This window comes from Pavona decussata, unplaced genomic scaffold, assembly GCF_977016875.1.
Source record: "Pavona decussata unplaced genomic scaffold, jaPavDecu1.1 SCAFFOLD_169, whole genome shotgun sequence".
Taxonomy (NCBI): Eukaryota; Metazoa; Cnidaria; class Anthozoa; order Scleractinia; family Agariciidae; genus Pavona; species Pavona decussata.
In genome coordinates, this window is record NW_028145580.1 from 223,590 (window position 1) to 251,407 (window position 27,818).

Consider the following 27,818-nt stretch of genomic DNA (forward strand, 5'->3'; position numbering starts at 1 on the left):
ATGGCGTGTAAAAAACTGAACGCTAATGTTTATTTCGTTCAAGGTAAGCTGTGCTTGGGTACCTTGATGTACCCCAGATTCCCCCATGGCTACCTCACAGAATTCTGGGTCTTATCGCTGATGTCGTGCGATCAGTTCTTTGCCTCCTAACCGAATTTGTGCGTCGTTTGCGCATATTCAAATTTTAATTTGAACAGCCGGTTCAAGATAGCCCAGCATGGACTGTTCAAAGCAGCAGTGTTTTTGTGACCAGGAAATATCATTTTAATCACCAAATTAATAAGCTTATAAAGCTGATATTTCAACGAAGACCCCAAAATGGAAACCTTCAGGACAAATTTCCCCAGAAACGAACGGCAATTCTTCTCGACTTCAATAAAAAATGAAAGAAACGATTTTTGAGAAAAATCATACGGTTGTGATGGACATGGACTCAAAATAACAACCCAAAATTTGACTATTGAGGTTTTATTCCACCAAATTAGGAAAAGGCTTTAAGTTGAGACGAAACTTTAAAGTTTAATAATTTGAAAAGACAGCCTTGGCACAGCGGCAAGGGAAGTTTTATAGGAAACTTCGACCATCAATTGACAGGATAATATCAGCGGGTATTCATTATAGATATGGACAAACCGTGATAACATAATAGTAATAATAATAATAATAATAATAATAATAAATAAACTAAAAGGACATGTCACTCTTGGTATTCGGTTGAAATATTGACGAGACTGAGAAATTTGAGTCGATAACACAAATTTACAAAGAATGATGGCTTGGTGCCAAATTTTGATGACCATGACGTTCGCTTATCAAAATACTGTCTAACCTGCCAAGCACAAATTTTCCGAAAATGCTCCTTTTGCCAAGCACTTTTGACTTTGTAAGACCATTTATCTGCCATTGGCTAGTTTTGTCCTTTATGCTAATTACAATGTTGCAAATAATGAGGCCAAGCATTTGCTGAAATAACCGTTATATCACAAACTTCATAGCCTCTTGCCTGTGCACAATAGCACATGTGTAAAGCCTTGTTCACACTAACAACATAACGACATATAGAAAAGATCAGTTTTTATCTTTATATTTGAATATCGTTATGTCGCTGATATCGCACTCTTCCCGTGTAATGGGGAAAAGTTGAAATGCGAATTTGATCTGTCTGATGACGGTTTGAAACAAGCTTTTTCTCTGCCCCACTCCATCGCTTTTGAACCCTATGTAAAGGCATTTCAGTATAAAGTTTTCAGTTTTATATTTTATACAAATTATAAATTGCACAAAATAGGTTACATCCAAGACAACTCTTGCTCTTTTTGTACACTTGAACCTGAAACAATGCACCATTTTCTCTTATGGTGTTCTCATGCTCGATTTTTTTGGAATGAATTTGAATATCATTATTTTGGCAGGACAAACTAGTGCGCATAACTCTGCAAGACATCCATATTGGAATTCAGAGGGAGTTACTGAAAGTTCAGAGTGCCCTTTACTTAACTATTTCTTACTTATTGGAAAATTGTACCTATGGGATTGCCAAAGGAGCAACAAACTTCCAGATATAGCTGGTTTTAAATATTAAATAACAGATAGAAAAATATATATGTACAATGAATAATAAAAAAAACAAAATTTGAATTTGTAATTATTATTAGTGTGAGCATTGGAAGTATGGTATTGTAAACATAGCGAGTATTGTTAGTAGTGCAAGTACAGTGAATATTGTTAGTAGTATTTAGTATTGTTAGTAGTGTTTAGTACTGTAAACATTTAATACATGTCAACCAGGTTTCGTGCAAGTGATTGACAAGCATCTGTTTACGCAGAGAGGTAGGTGATTAAAACAGGGAACTATTATTACCGGCTTAAATTATTTACAGCACGTATCCTGCTAAATTACCCTTCACTCAGTTTTTCTTTTTCGAGTTACATTTTGAAAGCGCTTTTCTCTGCCTAATATCCGAACAAGAATCACCACTGCTCAGCAACCTTCACTCAGGTAAGCTATCTAAGCTAAGGGAACTCAGAAAACCCAATGAAGAACACCAAGTCAGATGTTATGAACACTGAAAGGTGCAGTTTAGAGACGACGGTGGTACCAGAGTTAGACCTGCTTGCACATGAGCTTGCTAGTTTTTCTCAATAACGAGAAAGAACGCGACAGGCTTTTTTTTATTTATTATCTTGTGTAGTTCAAAATTTGGCTGCTCAATAACAGGCAAAACAGCCTTGGAACTTAAAAACTTTAGAAGGAAAAATTTGCATCTCGAGAAGATTGCTGGAGTAAACAAGTAGCAGTTTTGGGCCTTTCTAAGTTATTATATAACGTTATATTCTAGAGTACATACGTGCAACAAAACTTGTCAAGTTTGTTAGTTTCCTTGAGAAATCTCCTTGCCAAAGCTAGGGTATTATATTTTCATGGGAAGTTTTTAAAAAAGCTTGTCACTTAGGACACCTGCTAACTTGTTGAGGATAATTCATCACAGAAAGTTTGTCCACACGTCAAATGCACCAGAATCAGGTTAAGAGCGCCTGTCTGTAAAAATCAGGCAAATTTTAAATTTCGTGGCGAGGGTAAATAATTCGATTTCTTTCATATTTTAATGTCAGCTAAGCTAGGATATAGCTAAAATCACTGTATAGTTTTTTTGGTGAAATATCCTTTTATTTCAAAGAAAAACGCAAATAAAAATTGTCATTTGAGGTGCTAAATTGTTTCACGGGTTTGAGAGCCTCGCGTGCGAAAACAAATCATTCTACTCTTTTTAAAACACTCAAATCTTTTTTTTTTTTTTTTTTTACAATCTTTAAATATCGGTTGGAATGATTTTGGGAAATATTGCGTCGTTCTGTGTATGCGAAATAATTTAATTTCAAAGGCATACAATTCACTGCAGTAAAAGTACTTCGTGAATAAAATTAATTTTCAACGTGTGCGAAACGTCTAGAACGAATGTTTTCGTGCACTGTAAGCGAAGCAATACTCACAAATGACTTAGCCGTCGATGAAGGTGCAGTCTTGATGAAATGTGCCGAAAAATGATCAAAGATTTGTATTCGACCACTTTGCGTGGTGTACATCGGACGTTTAATGCAAACAGTCGGCTCAAACTTATGTGACAAACGACCAGAGAATCCTGCTAAAATGGCATAAATGGACCTGTCTTTTACAGCATATTATAAGGTTAGAACATTTCGAAATGTTTTTCTATGTGCTTATTTAAACCTAATATGGGTCAAGACAAGTTCACGGCTAAAAATTACGTCTGACACGCAAATTCAAAGTTTACCGCGGCGGGTAAAATATTTGCATTTTTACGGACTTTGAAAAGCTCTCACGTGGCTCTTAATCATTTTCCCAAAGAACTTTTACAGGAATCTACAGACCATCTTTCTAACATTCAACCACCAGAAGCTTAATTGATTTTGAAGGTTTAGCACATGGTGAAAACTAATTTTATTCACGAAGTACTTTTTACTGCAGTGAATTGTAATTATGAATTCGAAATTAAATTATTTCGCATACAGAGAACGACGCAATATTTCCCAAAATCATTCCAACCGATATTTAAAGATTGTAAAAAAAAGATTTGAGTGTTTTAAAAGCGGTAGAATGATTTGTTCTCGCACGCGAGGCTCTCAAACCCGTGTAATAATTTAGCCCCTAAAATGACGATTTTAACGGATTTTCGTTTTCTGCATTTTTCTTTGAAATAAAAGGATATTTCACCAAAAAAACTATACAGTGATTTTAGTTATATCCTAGCCTATCTGATATTAAAATATGAAAAAAATCGAATTTTCCAGGGTAAGACTATGTCAACACTATACTGGATAGCTCTTGTGCCGTCACCAAAAACATATCGGATAGGGCTACCGATTACACACACAACGCCGATTTCGTATCGATTCTTGTGCCGGAGTGATGCTGCGTTGCTTCGGTGAATCGTCACATATCAGATAGGTTTTCGTAACTCTTTATTGAGTTGTGTGAACAGAGAATCGAACCGAAACGGCAGTCAACAACGAGGAGCGAGGATTGGATTCTAGGAGAATTAGATGGCGGCGGCAATGATTCTGCTGTGGTTGTTCTGTTCGCATAAAATGCAATCCAGCATAGTATAGACATAGCCTTAATGTTAAACTACCACACCGAAAAATATAGTGACTGGCACATTTACCCAAAATCCCTAGCGTACGAAAACCCTAAAACGCGCAAATAAAAACAAGCAGGAAAGTTGTATAAACTTCAGACCTAGCATACACAATGTTCTTGGTACAGGGATGAATTTTGCAAACAATTGTGGCTTTCTATGTGACTACTGGCTGTGTTAGGTTATCAAGGCATTAAGGGAAAATGTACAGCCGCCATCTTGGATTTAACGGTCCACTTATTATCCAACATTATTTTCGTTCATGTTATATCCTTAGTAGGTATGAAAACAATTAGTTCTCAAGTAACAAAAAAGCATCAATTACAAGACCAGAAATCAAAGAATTAAGCTTTTCCTTGAAATGTTAAAATATACATAACTACTGAATTTAACATACATTTCCCGTTGCAGAGATCAGCATTTTTTCAAAATTATTTCCAGCACTGACGAGTTGGGTTTTTTGCTTCCTGGTAAGGTATGTAATGAAAAATTCATATTCTGAAAGGACTTTTTTTTAGGTTATTTAGTTTTTATTTAAAGTAGTTTGTCACAAGTCTTGAATAGTATCTCGCACACTCAGATCATGCAGCAGCTCCTGAAAAAATAGTCATTACCAAGTGAGCTGTGACATTCATGTTGCTATGGATAAATTGGCAGCTTATCAAAGAAATCCGTAAACGAGGACAACATTTGACACTTTTTGTTGATGAAAGATGAAAGTGTAGCATTATTAATGCAATATCGTGCGCAATCAGTAATCGGTAGCTAACGACTGTTTTTTTGATGGTAAAGCAAGCATAACTTGCGCCCCTGTGAAACGCGTGCACAAATTCGACAGGCAAAACTTTTTTGAACTTTTCTTTGCGCTTGCGTTCAAAGGAGTTAAGATAGAATCTTGTGTACTTGAATGTGTTTCTGGGATCACTAGATAGACACACCACTAGTGAAGACTTCCATCTGTTGCCTTTACTTTCTCTTCTTTGAAATTTATGATGTGCAATAACCAGGTTCTACAGCAGGAAAACAGGTGGTCAGGAATAGTGAATGCTACCAGGCTTTATAACATTGCTTCGGTTTCCGTTTACAAATATATGAATAAGTAAACACTTTTGCTACACAGATCCAGACCAACAATGAAACAATTCACCCTAACATAATCCTTTTGTTTTTTTCAGAGAGATGGTTAATGTTTCTAATCAGCAAAACGGGATACAAAATGAAACAAGTTCCCAGCGGTATTTTTTATCTGAGCGCATTGCCTGGCTTACTGTAGTCATGACCGAGTCTGTTGCTATAGTAACGCTTAACATCCTTACAATTATTGTTTTTATAAAAAACCACAATCTTCGTAAGCGCAGCATCTACCTAGTGATCAACCTGGCAGTTGTAGATATGTTCACTGGAGGATTTACAGAAATTTCGTGTGGCTTGGAGAATCATGCTTCTTATGGAATACTCGAAGACTACCTAATCTTCTTAAAAGCTACATGCGGTACTTCTTTCTTTCAGCTTCACTGATAAACCTCGCTGCGATCTCGTTAGAACGAGCGCACGCGACGTTTCGTCCTTTCAGACATCGTATTATTAAAAAGGGGGTGTTTCGATTTATTATAACAATCATTTGGGTTACATCTGGGCTGGTACCAATTGCTATTTATTTGCATCGCGACTCGGTGAGCCGACTCCCTATCTGGATTTCATTCAATGGTTTTTGTTTATTTGTCATTTGTATTTCTTATGCGTCCATTGTTGCCAAGATTTCTTGTGAAGCTCATCCTCAGCACCATGGTGCAGCCAGCCGAGAAAGAAAACTAACCAAGACGTTGTTCATTATTACTGCGGTATCTTTACTGATGTGGCTTCCATATACGATATTTATTCCCCTGTCGGAAATTGTTCCTTTTGTGGGTAACGTCCCGTGTTTCTGCCGCTTTCATCGTTTTGTTTTTTTGCAAACTCCCTTGTCAATCCTATTTTACATGCAATCAGAATGCCAGAGTTTAAAAGAGCTCTCGTTTCACTCTTTCGCGGTCAGCAAAGACAAGTTGAGATTATTCCCCTTGGTCCCTTGTGATTACCAATGGTATTTCTTGACATGTAGTTTTGTTATCGGCTAAATTGGTTGGAAGCCTTACATTGAAGTTGATTTCTCAAGAGATAAAATCTAATGAACTGAGGAGAACACTTGAAAAAGAACTTGCCAAGTGAATTTCAAAACAAAAACAGATCTATTGCATTTGACAGTGGTCTTCGTCATTAAAGTCATTCTCGTATTTTAAACGGACCATACCAGATGTAATCTTGACAAATATAAATTTGGAGCAATTATCCATTTTACGTTTTACAATGATTTGTGTTAGCGCATTTCAGTTTAGGGTGGTTTATGTCAGCGGTCGGGACAGATCCCTCTCTCATTTGATGTTGCAATTTACTTACACAAAAAACAATTGATAAAAATGAGTAGAAAATATTATTTCACAATGTCAATGCGAAGGTCTTTGTGAGCTCTTTGATAGACGAAGGAAGAGTGGATACTGAAATCTAGAGCACGTTCCTGTGATAGGCGCATGCAAAGCCAGATGTCTCTTCAGTATTGTTCCTTAATAAAAGCCTATTGTAGGAATATTGATAGTCTATTGTTAAAGATCAATACGAAGGATACGTCTTTACTTGGGAGGGTTTCGTTAATGCTGCTCCTGGAGTTATAACAAGTATTCTTTTAATTATTAAATTATGGCCGTATGTCTATGGCGTCGTATCTAAGTTATGTAGCTGTTAGAAAGATTTCCAACAGCTAATTAGGTGTTTACTTGTTGACCTGGTCTTTTAGGTCAGTAGCTTCTCATTTAACTTTGGCATAGCGAACTAGCACAATCAGATATTGCTTTACTAGATCGTTATTGGTGAACGTAAGCAGGGACGACGACGACGATGTCAACGAGAACGTCAGAAAACAATAGTTTTAATTAGCAAGACACTGGCTATGCATGTGCATTATATTCTTTGGTATATTTCTCTGCCGTACTCTGCAAAACAACAACATGAAATGACCATATTTAAAGTTTTAAGGACAACATGAACGCATGATCATTAATTTACCTTCCTCTTTCTGAACTTTAAAGGCGCCCCTACGACGTTAGCTCCTGGATAATTCGACCACATTACACAAACTAAATGAGTATAAACCATCGCGAATTTATTCGGAAGACGCAAAGGGAATTGTTTAAGTTCCGTTCCCGTCGGTGCCGTCGTCGTCTCTGCTAAAGGTCCCTATTAGTTTTAATGGACTACACTAAAGTCATAATCAGGTTTTTAGCTTTTTTTCTCTACTACCCATTTCCTTGAAAAGTTTTACTTTTTTATTGCTATTTCTTATTGTCCAAGCACACTGACCTAAAAAGTAATGAAAAATAATGATAATTTTTGGTGTTTAAGATTATTAACAAATTAATGTGGCTGAACACGATTGAAGTGGTCAGGCTAACACGATTGTGATTCCTACGATTGTGAGGCATGCACGAGAATTGACAAAAAAAAACTGAAGTAAGGTTGGAATGTCCTCATAGCGATCATTCTGTTTTGTTTGGAATGAATTGCAAAGTGCTACTTTTGTGTTTAAATAATAACCTTTTGTACATTGAAAACGTTTGTTAGATTCAGATAAGCCCACTTACCGGATGATTTTCATCTTTACACAGAGATCCTAGCCGAATTCAGCCCACATCTGTTTTCTACAGAAAATAGTTCACTTGCAAAAATTTTTGATTTCGAACGAAAACATCGTTATTATTAATACATTTCACAACAAAATAATTGAGAAACAAATTTGTGTTCTGCCTTTATTTTCAAGATGGAGCGGAAATTTAAATGATTCAGAATTTGAAACCGCGTCTCATTTCTAATTGTTTATTGCACATTATTTGATAGTCAAGCTCAGTTGCGTGAACAACAGACAATGATCACGTTACCTCCGGTATGATATCTACAGCTTTTACAAGCTTTATTCGACCAATGATTCATACGTAAAGAGAGACGGCAATGATTTCTTGCCAAAATAGAAAAGCCAGGATAGAGGGGCACAATACACTGCCGAAATTTATCTAAGAAGCGCGAAACAAATATTTGATGTTAGTAGACACCAACTTCTCAAAGTAAATATAGTGTTTAATTTTCACCTTGTGACAGTGTCCTGGATTTCATACGCCTTTTTTTTTTATTTTCTGATTTGTCAGATTAAACTGATTTGCAGCATCGGCAAATAACTGTTGAATAGAGCCGTTCGGTTTTTGTTTGAGCGTCGTAAACCAAAACCAAAGTAACTACTCTGTCAATAACAACAGACGCAAACAGCACAATGAACCAATCAAAATTTGAAGTAAATACATGTAACCGACGCCGAACGCGGGAAAACGTGTGCGAGCAAACCGCGATTGGTTTGGCGCGAACTTTGCGCAGTGAGCCAAACCAAAGCATTAGCGAAAGTACTTTTGACACTCATTTGAAAACCGCTCTTTAAGTCATCTTGATTTTTTAAAGTAGCTTTTACCTAAGCTAGATGAGTATACAGTAATTCATTTAGGTAACTTATTTATAGCATTTAAGACTTCTTTAGTACACACAGATATTATACATGTATTTACATATATTAAGTTAGGTGTTTTCAATTAAATGTCGAAATCAATTTTACTTTTGTTTTCGTTTTGCTTTATTTTGGCTTGTGACTTGTTAGGAAAACTCGCGTCATTATTTTTCAGCCAATGGGAAGCAAAACCAAAACCAATCGTGACTTGTCCACACTGTTCTTCCTGCTCTTGGCGCCGGTTACATGTACTTGTTGGGAATCCTGATTGATCCCTGTCTACGTCCGTTATGATTAGCTGGAGCGAGTACTTAGCGTTTGGTTGAACAACAATCAAGATCACTTTGCTTTAGCTGAACTTGAGACTGATGTTATATAGACATCGAAACGTTGTTTGCTCATTTTGTCACAATTGGTTATTAATATTTTGAATAGTATTTAACATTTTCCCTGATTTCAACTGAAAGACGTGAAATTTCAATACATATTGGATGACATTCAAGAGAGGATGATATTATAATCGTTATCTGATTTCTAGTGAATAACACTGTAGTCGCAATATACTAGCTATTTGATGGTATTATGGTAATTTATACTGGTGTACTTTTTCAGATTCGATACATAATCAATGCCATTATTTGCATGCATATGTGTTAGATTTTGAGTCGATAGTTGAGATTGAACTAAAGTTTTGATACTTATTTGATCAGTTTTGATCGATGCATCTTTGATTCATGTCTATTTAAAAAGGTTAGTCTATGTACAAAGGAGCTTCAAGAAATAAAACTTAAACTAATTGCTTGTTAACCTCATAGTGTTTATTTTGGCACAGCTCAACCATAGTTAATTCAAGGCAATGGTTATGAAACCTTACAAACTTCTTTGTTATATGTTTTTATTTGCCTTTTTGGCCTTGACCCTGCACAAACAACAATAGAATTTGGAATGTGTGGGAGCAACTGACCAATCGAAATGTTTTTATTAAAATATTCAACTGTGGTGTGAACGTTAAAACAAAGGACTGTGCAGGGTCGTGGCCCTTTTAACATAAATTGCAGCACCATTGTTTTCATGGCAAGGTTTCATAACCAGTCCCTCAAGTAACCATGGCTCCACGCAGCTCTATGTTACCTTTTGGAGAGGCTTCACTATTTCACCGAACGATTTTTTTCCAGGGATGGAGTTTTTCACGTGGGAGGTTTGAGAAGAAAGTCACAGTAAATCCGATCAAGTTTTTCTTTGCTGAATGAAGTTCGAGGAAGTTGTTGGCAAAGATATCAGTCAGGCCAACGAAAAAGTTGTTTAAGGACACTATACTCGATCTTTTTACCAAACAAATCAAAACCTCATTTTCACTTCTCCAACAACTTCATGCATGCAATTCAAATCTAAAAATTACAAGCCTAACAACCCTGACCGACGAGCCGTTTCTGCTATCAGCTGCCCCATCGAGATCATTCTACTGAGATACTTGGAAAGTCTGCGATGCGCCTGCGATTCTCGCTTCCGCACCGATTACTCCAAATACTCCAACACCTCTACTTGAGCAAGCCTCTTTTTCCGAACGGTTTTTTCTTTTGCTATATTTTCCTATTTTCTCTTAATTTGCATTTGAAAACCTTATGCGATTTCATATTCAGTCAAGCTATTTCGTACATTTACGAAAACAATGACAAACTTTAGATATATTTCTGTTCATCTTGCAATTGGCTGTAAGCTAAGGCTTAAACGAAACAGACAAAAGAGTTCAATAACACGCTTATTCACCTCCACGCTTTTGTATCCGCTAAGCTGTCAAGCTGAATTTTTCATGAACTGAAAGTAGCCCATTCCGGGTGAGTAGGACTTAACGTTCTTCAAATGTTTAGCTTCGTTTGCGGGGAAAGGTATCAAAACCCTTCCCCCTTATATGCTCGCATCTGATAACCAAATAGCACCACAGGCAGCCCAAGTTCAAGCTGTGAACAGTATGATCATCTTGCGTAGCACCACGGCGAAAATATAAGAGTTTTTCTGGGAATATTTGCAATCGGGTTTAGGAACACTAACATCTGGTACAAACAAGTTACGGCAAGAAAGGTAAAAAATTCTGTCAAAAATTCGTTGCTATAGTAACATAACGTGAATCAACACTGACCGATCTCATCATTTTCTTCCCAGGTAAAATTCTGAAAAAGTCCTGAAGTTTCAGGGGTTTTGCTCAAACATTAAAAACGTTATTCATCTTTAAAGTCGTCCCTTTTAGAATCCCCCTTCCAGGTCTAGGTAGGATAATTTGCATTTACCCTGCAGTAGTGCTGTTGTAAATGGACAAGACAAGTTACATAAAGTTAATTGTATTGGTAGATCATCCAAAGTAGTAATCGGAAGGTCAAAGGCTCGACTCCTATTGGGAGAACCTTTCTCCGATTAAGCCTGTGTCACTGACCCAATAATACATCACTCTCATAGTGATTTATATTCGTGACATGACTAAAGGGTCATAAAGCTATATATGTTTTTCTTCGGCCGTAACGTTTCATCGGATCGCTTCGAATCAACTATCCTACCGAGAATATACAATTTCATACGTCCAATAAAGAGTGTAACTATGGCTACGTATGTTTGTAGACCGCATGTAATCAAGACTATAAAAGGCTTTATGTCCACATTTGGAAGTTTTGGCGGAAATATCAAGGTCTCGACAAAAAATGTCTCCGGCTCGCAAAATAATTAGTTTTGGGCTTGCAGGCTTGCACATCAACCACCCGCTTCATTCATGAGAAGCCGTTTTGAGTGATCCATTCGTTCACAATAGGACATATCTTGTCCATGGGAAACTCCCAAACTCCATTTTGGGGCCCAAACTACGAAAAACTCGTGCACGAATTCCTCTAGAAATAGAAGGAAATTCCGGCTGAAATTTTCCAGCCCCCTTCCCCGGGGGTAGGGATGTGGAAGGTTTGAATTGATTGGCCTATTGAGGCTGTGATTGATGTCGTGCGATCAGTTCATGGTCTTCAAACTGATTCCTTGTCGCTTGTAGCTTCGCGTTGCTGAGATGATTGCTGTTTTTCAAAAGTTTTATGTGAAATGCCGCTTCCAGGTGGATATGAACTTTTCATAAAAGCCATATTTTATGACCAGAAAAACGTAATTTTTATCACAAAAATAAAAAAAAGAACGGAACTTATACACAAACTGCCAGAAAAACAAACAGCAATTATCCACGACAAGCTACGACTTCCTTTTAAACAAAAAATAAAAAGAACAATATTTGAGATAAATTCAGTGATGGACAAGTATGAGTTCGAACCCTCAAACATGACTATCGAGGCCTGAACGTTTGACAAGTTTAAAGAAAAGACTTTGAACTCAAGCTAAATCATCATAGCGGTCTTGGAAAGGCTGCAACGGAAGTTTTATAGCTTCGACCATCGAGAGTCTGTTTTCCTTTGACGACAGGATAATATCAGTGGATATCCATTATATGGGGAAAGGTGATAAAATGAAAAAATAATAATAAAGGGAAATAACAATGAAATAAGAACTATCCAATGAAGAAACAATAGGAGAATCTTTGCTGACGCCATTGTTTATATTTTGCCTGATCATTTGCACATATCAAACAACCAGCTCCGAACAAATGGACACTCTTGGTGGCAAGAGTTGCCATACATTATTTGCAAATTTTTCATACTTATAACGTTCTTTTATCAAAATACTGTTTAAGCTACCACGCATCAATTTTCCGAAAATAATAAGTATATCAAGCTCTTTACATTTATGAAGACTATTTATCTGTCAGTAGCTAGTTTTGTCCTTAGTTATGGTAATGTATGCTAAGAAGGTGAAACATTTCAACAAAGATCCGCTATATCAGGATGCGGGTGTTATCGCACGTGACATAAGGTATGAAGTTGTTTTATCAGCACATGACGATACAATGTATATTTTTACAAACAGAATAGAGGATACAGTTGGTGATGCACCTAGAGTAGCTTTTACATGTTAGTAAAATCTGTTGTTGATTTGACTTTTCAGATCAATAATAACTGATATCAACCTTTCGCACGAAGGATTCAGTCTAATTTAAGACTTGATCGAGTTTTTATGTCAATAGGAATGATAGTTTTTATGAAAGCAATAAATATACCACGTAAGAAATGAACTTAATTTTACTTTGCAGCTAAACTGTACAAATTATCGTGCAAGTTATAATGCCAAGTTGGAATTATATTGAACCAGCCGAGGCTAATTAGACTTAGTTTACTATATTAAAGTGCAGAAGATGGCGTGTAGATACAGGACGTTAATGTTTATTTCGCTCGAGGTTCGCTGTTTTCGGGTGCCTTGATGTACCTGTGATTCACCCATGGCCTCCTCACGGAATCTCGAGTCTTAGCGATCAGTTTTTGGCCTACTAACCGAATTAGTGCGTCGTTTGCGCATATTCAAATTTTGATTTGAACAGACGGTTCCAGATAGATCAGCATGGACTATTCAAAGCAGCAGTTTCTAGGTGACCAGAAAAATCTCATTTTAATCACCAAAAAGCTAAAAAAGCTGATATTTTAACGAAGACCCAAAAGTGGAAACCTTCAGCACAAAGTTTTACTATTGGGGCTTTATTCCAAAGGCTTTGAACTGAGACCAAACTTTTAAGTTTAAAAATTTAAAAACATTGCCTTGGAACAGCTGCAACGGACGCTGTATAGGAAACTTCGACCATCAATTGACAGGTTAATAGCAGCGGGTATTCATTATAGGATATGGACAAACCGTGATAAAATAGTAATAATAATAATAATAATAATAATGATAATAATAATAATAAAAATAGTGAAATAACATATAATAAGAATGAAATAATAACTATGCATTGAAGAAACTGTAAGAGATATTTTTGTTGACGTCATTGTTTACATTTTGCCTCATCGACATGTCTCAAACAACCAGCTCCCAACAAATGGACACTCTAAACTAAAAGAACATGTCACTCTTGATTTTCAGTGTAAATATTGGCCAGACTGAGAAGTTTGACTTGATAGCCAATTTTTGATACTCATGACGTTTGGTTATCAAAATATTGTCTAACCTCACACGCCCAAGTTTTCCGAAAATGCACCCGTTGCCAAGCTCTTTTAATTTATGAAGACCATTTATCTGTCTTAAGCTAGTTTTGTCCGTTATGCTAAATACATTGGTGAAATAATGAGGCGAAGCATTTGCTGAAATATCCGCTAAATCACAAACTTCATAGCCTGTTTCCTGTGCACAATAGCTGTACTAGGTCTTTAAGACGCACACGTATGTTCTCTACGCCAGTGTATAAGGCCTGGTTCACACTAGCAACATAACGACGTAATGGCATAATGATATGGGCATAACGACATAAAGAAAAGATCAGGTTTTTTCTTTATATTTGATGTCGTTATGTCGCTGATGTCAACCAGGCTTCGTGCAAGTGATTGACAAGAATCTATTTACGCAGACGGGTAACACGTAATTGATTAAAACAGGAAACTATTATTACCGGCTTACATTATTCACAGCACGTATCCTGCTAAATTGCCTATTACTCAGTTTTTCTTTTCGAGTTACATTTTGAAAGCGCTTGTTCTCCGCCTGATATCCGAACAAGAATCACCACTGCTCAGCAACCTTCACTCAGGTAAGCTATTTAAGAGTGGCCGTCTGTAATTTTTAACTAATGTGTTTTGGGTGAGAAAAAATAAAATTCCTCAAACTTTCTCCAAACAAAGGACTAGGTAAGTAATTTACATTGATATAACTTTCGGGTGAATCAAATAATATTTTAGCTGTAGGACAAATAATTTGGTTTTTCAGCTCTCGGGAGGCACTCAGGGATCATTTTACTACGCATCGGTAACACCTGGGTTTAGATATAAAACGTAACTAAAACTAAACGCCAAGTTGGAACTCGAAATCAGAAGACATTTATGATTAATTTAGGACTGTTATTTCCATTTTAATAAAAAGTTGAATATTTTATCCATTTTTTAACTTGTCTCTTTTGTGAGCCATTTCGGTAGGTACAAAAATCGACTAAATTCAAATGAAAATATCGCCAATGGTACATTACTAGACTTCATAAATTAAAGAGCAACGTCTTGCCTTCAAATATCGCAATTTGACAGTTGAAATTACAAAGTGCACTTTTGTAAACAAACGCTAAATTTTCAAATAGCTCAACGACGACGAGTGAATGACATACGGAGGAAAACAATCTAAAATCCCCTCGTGTCATGAAATACCCGAAGTGAACAAAATAGTTTGCTTCCTGTTATATTTTTTGTGGATTAAAAACATATTTTCGATGAAGCATCCGCGAATTTTGAAAGAAACAAGACAAGTTTTGAAGACGTATTGTTTAATTGTCACACCACCTGTTCAAAAGATAAGCAAATTCCGCCCTTCAAAAGCAATCTAAATTGGTAAATTATTTGACTTCTATTCCATACGTGAGCCAAAGGTTATCTACAAGAAACGTATCTTTGCAGTGGATGGTACTTGTACAGGCCCGCAAATGATCCCGGCCCGGAAATGATCCACAAATTGAACCGCATATGATCCCCGGACCGCAAATGATCCCTGATCGCCTTACCATAAATATAGAATGGAATAGAATCAAATTTGGACAGTGGATTTAAACTTTATAGAATTCCTTGTTTTTTTTTTTTTTAATAACACCACTCGTTATATTTAAGCTATCTGCATGCAAATTTCTCAACTTTAAAAATTATACTATAGCAGCACAGTACAACAGAACAATTTACCTATAAACTGAAACATACATTTATATGGTGCACTTATACCATTGCAATGCCTAAAATGTGCACGAATTGTACGAAACTCCTCCAAATTAAAGAGCGGGTAAGTTAAGACTTTCGCAAGTTTTATTCTATTTTTTTTTTTCGAAAAAGGAAGGAGAATTGGTCAATGCACTTCAGATGGCGGTCAAATCTCACCCACTATGGTCGCCTTTGTTCTTAATCGGATCTTAGTCTTAAGCATAACGTTCAAGCCTCGGTCTTCCAATACGTTATCGCGTAATATGTTGATTTTGTCTTTCGTTTTCGTTTTGCCGCTAGTTGGACTTCCAGTCTTTTTTTTTTTTTTTCTATATTTTTTTACAAAACACACTGTCGTAGACATAGACCTACAGGAGACCATTGTCCCCCTCCATGGCGAGCCGCATGCCTTGGCAACTGATTTTGCCATCCAATTTTTTCCTCGATTACTACAGGAGGCATATTGTTTACGGGAGTGCTGTTGATAGTTTAAAACCACATTTTCGGTGCAATACGAGTCTCACCCATCCCATTGTAAAAAGTTCACAGCAATCAACAATCACTCACTACTCACTACTCACTGCGTGCAGTCGATTATTTCCGGTTCAGTCAAAAAGCTTCGAAAAATTGAAAAATCCAGTAAAATAATTAAACACGGCAAAGCAAAGGCGACACACCCGATTGCTCGTCCTTTACTGGCGATACACCCGAGATAAGAACGGCCGAGTTCAAAATCTCCCTCTGAAGAAATTTCTACTAAATATATCATAGTTAGCCGGCTAACGCAGCAAAGGCGACGCCTGATAGCCTGCGCACGTAGACGTATTTCCGGCTGTCGAGAGAATTCCGGCGGCGAAAATCTCGACAGCCGGAAATTTATTTATTTATTTAGCTTCGCCTAACTAAAATACAAACAGAATGGAAACAAACAAAAGAAACAAAAAAAAAATACCAAAGATATAATAATTAGGCAGGGAGACCACTACAGCGTAGCCAATTACAGCGGATCCCTCGTTAATTATTTATATAAAAAAAATGCTTAATAACTAAAACTACTAATATGTCTGCGTTTGCAGGCTACACACCTGAGAGAACAACTTGCATGTATGTTCCAGTTTATATAAAGTAAAATTTTCTGTTGCACTGAGCTTCTACATTATAATTTTTAAAGTTGTGAAAGTTATATGCATATAACTTAATATAACGACTAGTGTTATTAAGGGGGGAAAAAAACGAAGTCTATAAAATTTAAATCCACTGTCCAAATTTGAGTCCATTCCATTCAATATTTATGGTGAGGCGATCGGGGATCATTTGCGGCCCAATCTGGGGATCATTTCCCGTCCGGGAATCATTTGCCGTTCAATTTGGGGATCATTTCCGGTCCGGGGATCATTTTCGGGCCTGTACAGTACTTTTGAAGCCAGATGGTGAGGATCTGTGAAACACACGTAACTAAGTCTCGCAAAAATTTACGAACTGTCAACAAGTTGGATTGCGTGACATAAGCAGAGAAAGTTGTCCGCCCACCTGTCTGTCCATCGCTGATCAAGTAATTTCGCGTTCAGTTTGGCGACGTTTACTGAAGGGGTTGAGAGGTATTCAAGTTAATAGTCGAAAGTGAGCTTTTGTTTATTCCCTCGTGACAATCATTGGCCCTTACACAAAGCAATTGCTACTTAAGAGCCGATTTCTGTAATTATCAAATATCGGGCGTCAGTCCTGAATTTTCGAATTCCTTCATATTTTGCCCATATAATTTCTATAGTGGAGTATTTTCAAAGATAACGTTAAAAGTTTCATCAGCGTGTTATTTTTTTCGAAATCGGGCAAAGTTTGAAATACGGCAAATTAGCGTCCTTTTGGCCACGAAACTTACTGAAAATTACCCATTTTCATCTCGCTCGTAGAAAGAAACGCAATGTCCTCCATTAATGAAATGTTTACAAAATATAAACACATCCATCTTCTTCATAATGAACTAGCTAAATTTAGATAAGCTAGAAAATTGGAAATGTTTCGGCCGTTAGGAGAAACCCCATTTCAGCAGTTTAAAAATTTAGCAAATTTCATCCAATTTCAACACAAAAGAAACCCAATTGGTACGTCAAGTTTGAATTCAAAATGAAGATATTGTTGAAGCACAACCTTTGTAGTTTACTGCGTTAAAATATTTCTGGCGGCACTGCAAAAGTACCCCGTCGAAAGACCAAAATGTGAAGGATACTTTGACACGAGGAGAGCCTGTGAGACGAAAAACGGTCGTCACGCTACAAGTTAAGCCCTTTGTTAAATTATCACTTGCGACGAAGAATATGTTTTCTATAAGCTGTACAGAAATTGCTAATAGTAGCTTATTCCCTGTTGAACTTAGTAGGATAACATTTTGTGTGATTTTGTCAACTCATGTATTTTTACACATGTAAAAGTCAGTATTAGGCACATTTTGCTATTAATTGTGTAATTGGAAACTGTTTAAAATATTCTGCTTCAGCTACTTTCAAAAATACAACAGTCAGGAAATACCAAAAGTCAGAGTATTTGTAAGCTTTACTTCATCTATTGATTAAGTTTTTAAGACAGGAAAGGCAATTACTTTAGAATTATCAAGCAAAGATTGTATAAATTCACTTCGAAGAGGTCAAAGTTAACAGCAGATATCAGCTATGTGATAGTCGCATCGTACCGTAGTATAAATATTTATGAAATTGCTATAAAATAGCAGTTTATTCTAGCCCTGAATTTGCAAAAACCTCGCTAAGGAAGACTTACCACAGTGATCTGATCTGCAGCGCCAGTAACTCCTTTTTAAACGGAAAAAGTTGAAATCCTTGTAACTGCGTGACTCTGACAAACTAAGGCGTAATCAAAACCGCGTGGGACCTGGTAACCGAACTATTTTCCCACGCGCTACGAATGCGAACAAGTAACAAACGAGAAACAATTCCGTATTTTGTTGCGGAATTCTTTTAACCCCGCTCCGCTGGTTCAAACAAATCAAGAGGACTATATCTTTCGATGTAACAACACGATTTAATCCAATCCAACAATCTACTGCTATGTACAATTCTCACATATTAACGTTCGTAACACAACGATCAACGTATCTAAACGATCAACGATCAACTTTAACATTCTAAGTATACAGTGGTTCTTCTTCTATCCTTGCGCAAGGCAGTATTTTTACATTAATCACATGTACAGTAAAACTTCCCATTGTAATGTATCTAAATTAACTGTCTATTACAAAATTGCACGTTCTTTCACCTTATTTAGCCTAAGAAAATGCATACAGTTACATCGTTTTATATCGTAAATATACTCGGACTTTGTCTACATTATTGTGAAATCTAATGTCACGAAATCTAACTTCTTTGTGCTACAAATGTCAATTTCTAATTAATATTTAATCACAGAATAATCAAGTTAAGCATTACCTATTTCTTTCCCGACATATTTTACCTCTGTAAATATGTACTTCTTCAAGTTCCTAAACCAGCCTTCTAGCCAAATATACACTCCCAGTGCTTGAAAAACGTTTTCTTTTCTTGGCGAGGGGGAGGGGGGGGGGGGGGGGAAGGGAGGTTCCTTGGGCGTGAGAACTCGCGGACGTTTAGAGCACAGCTTAATGCCCCTTTTCTCATATTTTCTACTGTATGGCACTTTTCTTTGCAAAAATCAAAAACGAAGTGGACAGTCACTATAAACAATGTTTCTTAACTACAGCAAAAGGCTCACATAAATTAATGGTTGGAGGTTCCATCTATGATACAGTAGCAAGTAGGGAAGACATTTTCCTACAAGAAACGACCGCACATGATCCTACGACGGACCAGCGCACAAAAGGACTGTTTTGCTGCCTAGCCTGTTCCAAGCTCCAGAATAGTGAGAACCGCGAAAACATGAACCCAAATTTAAAAGCACCCTCTCTCTGCACAATTCCACTCATTTTGTTCCCTCGGGTTTTGTTTTGAAATTTGGGCGTTCTCACTAACTGAGAGCTTTGAACTGGCTAATGTTCAACAAGCTAGTGTCTTTGTGGCATGCCACATAAACTTTAGCCAGTAGGAGAAATAAACTCGAATGACATTCCAGGCTGTTTGTGCTTCTTGAGTATCGTATCTCCACTTGAAAGACAAAAATTTGACTGTTTTGCAGTCAAGGAAGATGCTTCGTGTAGACATAAAATGCAGATGTGGCCCCATACAGCTTGCAATGTCTACTCTACCTGGAGCTTACGACCCTGACTCTACTTGCTGCAGTATCATAGATGCAAAATCCATCAAGCACAGGGAGTGTATACTTAACTAGACGGCTGGTTTAGGAACTTGAAGAACTACATATTTACAGAGGTAAAATACGGAATTGTTTCCCGTTTGTTACTTGTTCATCCTCGTAGCGGGTGGGAAAATAGTTCGGTTACCAGGTCCCACGCGGTTTTGATCACGCCTTAGTTTGTCAGAGTCACGAAGTTACAAGGATTTCAACTTTTTCCGTTTAAAAAGGAGTTACTGGCGCTGCAGATCAGATCACTGTGGTAAGTCTTCCTTAGCGAGTTTTTTCAAATTCAGGGCTAGAATAAACTGCTATTTTATAGCAATTTCATAAATATTCATAATTTGATGCGACAATCACATAGCTGATCTCTGCTGTTAACTTTGACCTCTTCGAAGTGAATTTATACAATCTTTGCTTGATAATTCTAAAGTAATTGCCTTCCCTGTCTTAAAAAATCAATCAATAGATGAAGTAAAGCCTAAAAATACTCTGACTTTTGGTATTTCCTGACTGTTGTATTTTTGAAAGTAGCCGAAGCAGAATATTTTAAACAGTTTCCAATTACACAATTAATAGCAAAATGTGCCTAATACTGACTTTTACATGTGTAAAAATACATGAGTTGACAAAATCACACAAAATGTTATCCCACTAAGTTCAACAGGGAATAAGCTACTATTAGCAATTTCTGCACAGCTTATAGAAAACATATTCTTCGTCGCAAGTGATAATATTCAACAAAGGACTTGATTTGTAGCGTCACGGCCGTTGTTCGTTTCACAGGCTCTCCTCGTGTCAAAGTACCCTTCACAGTTTGGTCTCTCGACGGGGTACTTTTGCAGTGCCGCCAGAAATATTTTAATACAGTAAACTACAAAGGTTGTGCTTCAACAATATCTTCATTTTGAATTCAAACTTGACGTACCAATTGGGTTTCTTTTGTGTTGAAATTGGATGAAATTTGCTAAATTTTTAAACTGCCGAAATGAGGTTTCTTCTAACGGCCGAAACATTTCCAATTTTCTAGCTTATCTAAATTTAGCTAGTTCATTATGAAGAAGATGGATGTGTTTATATTTTGTAAACATTTCATTAATGGAGGACATTGCGTTTCTTTCTACGAGCGAGATGAAAATGGGTAATTTTCAGTAAGTTTCGTGACCGAAAGGACGCTACATTTGCCGTATTTCAAACTTTGCCCGATTTCGAGAAAAATAACACGCTGATGAAATTTTTAACGTTATTTTTGAAAATACTCCACTATAGAGATTATATGGCCAGAATATGAGGGAATTCGAAATTTCACGACTGACGCCCGATATTTGATAATTTCAGAAATCGGCTCTTAATACAGGTCATGGCGACATGCGGTTACTCAACCTTCGTCGGTGGAACATGTAGTTTTATTGCAGCAACTCCTGCAGTGGTGATGAGTATAGCGCTAAAGAGTTGTGTCAAGGACAGAAAAGCACATCTAAAATCATGCGACGTCCGTCATGCTTCCTTGCAAAATGAGGCGCAGTTAATGTAACTCCTAGCTAGAGCAGGTAATCAACTGAACCAGAGTAGTAATGCAATAATAAAAAAATTTATAGTTTGAAGTTACACTTTTCCTATCCTTAATTAAGAAAACATTTGCAAGTCTGCTTGATAAAAAGGACAATTCCAACATAAAACTAGCCCGCTATTTGAGTTGCGTTATGTTACTTCTCACGTAGCACTCCCCTCCCCTCCGGGAACCAAGACTGAAAATCGGCGATATATTAACGCAGGTTAGGAGAAACATAGAATGTTCAGTTTCTGCAGTAGGCGCTTGATTGCTTTCTTGTTTAGCTAAGTAGTCTGTATCTGATATCCTCTCATTTGATATCGCTTCACATGAAAAAACGTTTTCTCTAAAACTGATATCAGATAATCATTTGAGTGATCGGGGACGACAATGTGTATGTAACGCAATCTTTTTTGCCTTGCCAACTGCTGGATCAGGAGATCTCTCGCTACTTTATGCGCCAGAGAAAAGATTCTTCTATTGTCGGAAAGGAAACATTAGCTTGACGACCTTAGTTGTTGTAAGGATCTCGAGTCTTTCCGTGACGAACAGCGGGAGTTACAGTCAAAGAATGGTCAAAGCTTGCCTTCTTAGTCGAAGTCTGTATAAAGTTCATCATGCACAAATTCCGTGAAAACATGTTTCCATTCCGCCATCCCATTGGGAAGGTAACTGAAAGCATTCCTTTTTCTCCAGGTCAGAGTATATTCAGCACGTAAGTGGATTTTGTAATGTTTTTCCTTCGTATGTCATTGACTCGTCGTTGTTGAGCTAATTAAAGATTGCGTTTGTTTACAAAAGTGCACTTTGTAATTTCAACTGTCAAAATTCGTAGGTACGTTGGCCCCAATATTTTATTGCATATATTTGAAGGGAAGACGTTGCTCTTTAACTGGGGTGTACTTTTATGAAGTCTAGTAATGTACCATTGGCAATATTTTCATTTGAATTTAACCGATTTTTGTATCTGCCGAAATGGCTCACAAAAGAGACAAGAAATATTTGTCCTGCAGCTAATATATTTATTTGATTGACCTGAAAGTTGCATAAATGTGAATTACTCATCTAGTCCTTTCTTCTGAGAAACTTTGAGGAATTTTATTTTTTCTCACCCAAAACACATTAGTTGAAAATTACAGACGGCCACTCTTAAGCTAAGGGAACTCAGAAAACTCGATAAAGAACACCAAGTCAGCTGTCTGTTTTTTACAGTAAGATGTTACGAACACTAAAGTGTTGTTTAGATACGACGGTGGTACCAGAGTTAGACCTGGTTGCACATGAGCTTGCTAGTTTTTCTTAATAACGAGTAAGAATGCGACAGCCATTTTTTATTCTCTTGTGTAGTTCAAAATGTGGCTGCTCAAAAACAGGCAAAACAGCTGTGAAAACTAAAAACTTTATGAGGAAAAATTTGCATCTCGAGAAGGTTGCTGGAGTAAAAAAGTAGCAGAATAGCATCTTTCCAAGTTATTATATAGCGTCATATATATTCTGGATGTACGCACGGGCGACAAAATTTGTCAAGTGTGTTAGTTTCGTTGAGAAATCTCCTTGTCTAAGACTAGCGCATTGTATTTTCATAGGACTTTTTAGGAAATCTTGTCACTCAGGACACCAGCTAACTTGTTAAGGATAATTCACCACAAAAAGTTTGTTCATACTTCAGATCTTTTACAACGGAATCAGGTTAATTAGCTTGCGGAGCTGACGGGATGTTTGCCGAAGATTGTTCTGAAGTCCGTTTTGGTTTTCTAGCCCCTCGATTCCGTCGCTAGTAATGTTCTCTTTCGGCGCCATAAGAATGCGACTTATAGCAAGTCTAGGCGAGGGCTAATTTTCGTGGCTAACTCTCCGCCGCAATAAAATATGCCAGCCCACGCGGACATCTACACAGGGTAAGGCTATGTCTACACTATGCCGGATAGCTCTTGCGCCGTCACCAAAAACATATCGGATAGGGCTACCATTCACACACAAAACGCCGACTTCGTATCGTATCACACTAAAAAATATGGTGACTGGTACGTTTACCCAAAATCCCTAGCGTACGAAAATCCTAAAAGCGCCAATAAAAACATGCAGAAAAGTTCTAAAAAGTTTTAAACCTAGCATACACAACTTTCTTGGTACAGGGAAGAATTTCGCGAAAAAAAGTGGCTTTCTATGTGCCTACTGGTTGTGTACAGCCGCCATCTTGGATTTAACGGTCCACTTTATCATCCACCTTATTTTCGTTCATGTTATATCCTTAGTAGATATGAAAAAAATTAGTTCACTAGCAAGAAAAAAGCATCAATTATGAGACCAGAAATCAAAGAATCAAGCTTTTCCTTGTAATGTTAAAATATACATAAATACTGAATTTAACATTCATTTCCCGTTGAAGAGGAACGTTTTTTTTTTTCAGAATTATTTCCAGCACTGGCGAGTCGGTTTTTTTTCCCTGGTAAGGTATGTAATGACTAAAAATTCTAATTCTGAAAGGGCTTTTTTAAGGTTAAATAGTTTTTATTTAACTAGTTTTTCACAAGTCTTGAATAGTATGTCGCACATTCAGATCATGCAGCAGCTACTAAAAAAATAGTCATTACTTAGTAACTGTGACATTGATGTTGCAAATGGACAAAATGGCAGCGTATTACAGACATCCGTAAACGGAAACGACCTTTGACACTTTCTCTTTCAAAACATGAAAGTGTACCGTGATTAATGCAACATTGTGAGCAATCAGTGATCGGTAGCTAAGGACTGCTTTTTGATGGTGAAGCAAGCATGACTTTCGCCCCTGTGAAACGCGAGGCAAAATGTTTTGAATTCTTCTTTGCGCTTGCGTTTAAATAAAAGAGTTAAGATGGAATCTTGCGGCTTGTGTTTTCGGGGAAACCGGGCCTGAAGCAGAGTGCTGACATCACTAGTCAAGACTTCCATCTGTTTCCTTTGCTTTCATTTATTTTTATCTTTTATTTTTGAAATTTATGATGTAAAACTTCAGTGCAATAACCAGGTTCTACAGCAGAAAAACAGGTGGTCAAGGATAGTGGATGCTATCTGGCTTGGGAACATTGATTTGGCTTCTCACTGGCAAATTTATAACACTTTTGCTAAACAGATCAGGAATAACAAAGAAACAGTTCACCTTGATACAATTCGTTTTTTTTTTTTTTTTCCAGAGAGATGATTAATTCTTCAAATCAGCAAAACGGAACAAAACATGAAACAAGTTCCCTGTGGTTCTCTTCATCTGAGTGCATTGCCTGGCTTACAGTATTCATGACCGAGTCTGTTGCTATATTAACACTAAATATTCTTACAATTATTGTTTTTATCAAAAACCGCAGTCTTCGTAAGCGCAGCATGTACCTGGTGATTAACCTGGCAGTTGCAGATATGTTTGTTGGAGGATGTACAGATATCACATATTTTGTATCGCTTGGAGAATTATGCTCCTTCTGGAATACCCGAAGACTTCCTCCTATTGTTGACCTTTACATTATGCGTTTGTTTGTTCCAGCTTCTCTTACAAGCCTCACTGCGATCTCGTTAGAACGAGCGCACGCGACGTTTCGACCATTTAGACATCGTATTATTAAAAAGTGGGTGTTTGGATTTATTATTACAATCATTTGGGTTACATCGGGGATGTTAGAAATTGCTATGTATTTACTTCTCAACACGGAGAGTGTGGGCAAAATTAGGAGTTTATTCAATTGTTTTTGTTTATTTGTCATTTGTGTTTCTTATGTGTCCATATCTGTCAAGATTTCTTGTGGGACTCATCCTCAGCACCATGGTGCAACCAGCAGAGAAAGAAAACTAACCAAAACATTGCTCATTGTGACTGTGATATCTTTACTGCTGTGGCTTCCATTTACGATATTTACTGTCCTATCGGTCTATTTACCTTTCTTTATTTCTTACCGGGTGGAGCTTCATCTTAATCACGCTTTCATCGTGTTGTTTTATGCAAACTCCCTCGTCAATCCTATTTTATATGCAGTCAGAATGCCAGACTTTAAAAGAGCTCTCGTTTCACTTTTTCGACGTCAGCAAAGACAAGTTGAGGTTATTCCCCTTGGTCCCTTGTGATTACTAAAGGTATGTATTGCCATACAAGTTTATTATTATCGGCTAAACTGGAAGTCTTTTAAGAGACAGAAGAGAACTGAAGAAAGCACCAAAAAAGGAACTTGCAAGTAAATTTCAAAGAATAAACAGGTCTAATGCATTTGGCAGTGTGGTTCGTCATCAGTAAATCATATTCGTATTTTAAACGGACTATCAGAACTAGATGAGAACTTGACAAATAAAAATTTGGAATTTTGAGCAATTATCCATTTTACGTTTTGCAATAATGTGTGTTAGTGCATTTCAGTTTTGTGCTTTTTAAGCCAGAGGTCGGACAGGTACTTTCTCATTTGATATTCTAATTCAGTTACACACACACACACACACACACACACACACACACACACACACACACAAAATAAATTGAAAATGATATTTCAGAATGCCAGTGCGAAGGTCTTTGTGATCTCTTTGATAGACGAGGGAAGAGTGGATAATGAAATCTAGAGCACGTTCCTGTGATAGGCGCATGCAAGGCCAGATTCACGAAGCCCTCCTAAGTTAAGATGTCTTTTCAGTATTGTTCCTTAGGAAAAGTCTATTGTAGGAATATCGATGGTCTATTGTTAAGGGAATTCCATTAAATGGCATTGCGCATTCTTACTGTGCATAATTTCTTGCGTCATTAGGGCGCGTCTTTACTCCTAAACGATGATGGTGACCTATCTTTTTTTATCTCGTTATTTTATCTTAGCTCTTTTCCCCTTTATGTGTAAAACTTTTTAGAAAAGCGAGAGAAAAATAAGTTATTGGCAGAGATAGGAGCTTTCCCACCACTCGCGGGCATAAAATAGTGATACCGAGAACTCGCACGCAAGAAACGTTCTGGATGGATACTGTTTCATATTTTGCTTCCCTGCTAAGAAATTCACCTTTACTTGCCGATTATGCTTCATACATTCTATGTATAACGTTTTTCTAAATTGTGCTTTATCTATGTGACTTATGTTACCACCAGACATGGAAATAACTGATCAAATAAACTCATTTTTGGAAGCGAATATTGCAAGCGATTATTGGGTTAATTGAGTGGATCGTAGTTCCTTCACGGACACGGTGACCTATCTTTTTTATTTCATTTCTCAAAATAGTACATAGTAGTGAACAATCACAGAAAGTTTAAGAAAATTTTCACGACAACTTTTTTTTTGCCGGAATCACCTTAAAGAACAATACTTAGGATATATCTTAATTTAGCAGGGTTTCATTAATGTAGCCCCCTCGAGTTATAACAAGTCTTGTTCTTATTATTACATTATGGTCGTACGTCTATGGCGTTGTATCTAAGTTATGTAGCTGTCAAAAGATTGCAAGAGCTAATTAGGTGCTTACTAGTTGAGCTAGTCGTTTAGGTCAGTAACTTGTCCTTTAATTTGTATTAAAGCTACAGGCATAGTGAACTAAGTAGAACGGTACGGTTTTTATTTGAGCGTCGTAAAACCAAAACCAAAGTTATTACGCTGGCCAATCACAACAGACGCAAACAGCACAATGAACCAATCAAAACCTGAAGTAAATACATGTAACCGACGCCGAGCGCGGGAAACCGCGATTGGTTTGGCGCGAACTTTGGCAACAAATTACAAAGAGCAGTGAAGTAAACCAAAGCATAAGCGAAATTACTTTCGACACTCATTTGAAAACCGCTCTTTCAGTCATTTTGAATTTTTATCAGAGAGGCTTTAACCTCAGCTAGATGCTTAATAGTGCATTTAAGTAACTTACCAGTATAGCAATAAAGAGTTCTTTAGTACACTCATTGTACGTGTATTTACATATATTAAGTTAGGTGTTTTCAATTGATTGTAGAAATGAATTTTGCATTTGTTTGGGTTTTGGCATTTCGTTGCCTTGTGATTGGTTAGTAAGTGTCGCGCCATACAGTATTTCGGCCAATGAGAAGCAAAAGCAAAACCAATCGTGACTTGTCCCCACTGTTCTTCCCGCGCTTGTCGCCGGTTACATGTAAAAATTCTAATTGGTCTCTGTCTACATCTGCTGTGATTTGTTGAAGCAATTACTTAGCGTTTGGTTGAACAACAATCAATTGAAAACTGATCTAAGATCATTTGGCTTTAGCTGAACTTGACAGTGATGTTATGTAGACATCGAAACGTTTCTTGCTCATTTTGTCACAATTGGGTATTAATATTGTGAATAGTATTTAACATTTTTCCCTGAATTTAACTGTAAGACGTGAAATTTCAATACATATTGGATGATATTCAAGAGAGGATGATATTGTAATTGTTATCTGATTTACTGTAGTCACAATATAGCTATTTGATGATATTATGGTAATTAATACTGGTGTATTTTTTCAGATTCGATAT

General features: G+C 37.0%; 2 protein-coding genes across 2 annotated transcripts; both read left to right on the forward strand.

The window, feature by feature from the left end:
* On the forward strand, positions 1 to 7,323 carry LOC146464053 (histamine H2 receptor-like). The gene is made up of 3 exons (XM_085083744.1): positions 1 to 43; positions 5,667 to 6,065; positions 6,107 to 7,323. Exons 1-3 carry the CDS (start codon positions 1 to 3, stop codon positions 6,229 to 6,231), a joined length of 567 nt encoding a protein of 188 aa, XP_084939870.1. The 3' UTR covers positions 6,232 to 7,323.
* On the forward strand, positions 1,915 to 26,268 carry LOC146464054 (melanocortin receptor 5-like). Its single transcript, XM_085083740.1, has 3 exons — positions 1,915 to 1,999; positions 23,749 to 23,811; positions 24,531 to 26,268. Exon 3 carries the CDS (start codon positions 24,535 to 24,537, stop codon positions 25,444 to 25,446), a length of 912 nt encoding a protein of 303 aa, XP_084939866.1. The 5' UTR covers positions 1,915 to 1,999; positions 23,749 to 23,811; positions 24,531 to 24,534; the 3' UTR covers positions 25,447 to 26,268.
* Positions 26,269 to 27,818: the final 1,550 nt, after the last annotated feature.

Bases quoted from the DNA above. Each gene is read 5' to 3' on its own strand.
- LOC146464054 (XM_085083740.1), top strand. From the start codon at position 24,535: ATGATTAATTCTTCAAATCAGCAAAACGGAACAAAACATGAAACAAGT.
- LOC146464053 (XM_085083744.1), top strand. From the start codon at position 1: ATGGCGTGTAAAAAACTGAACGCTAATGTTTATTTCGTTCAAG. The intron at 44-5,666 runs GTAAGCTGTGCT...TCTTTCTTTCAG, and splicing joins TAATGTTTATTTCGTTCAAG to CTTCACTGATAAACCTCGCT. The intron at 6,066-6,106 runs GTAACGTCCCGT...CGTTTTGTTTTT, and splicing joins GGAAATTGTTCCTTTTGTGG to TTGCAAACTCCCTTGTCAAT.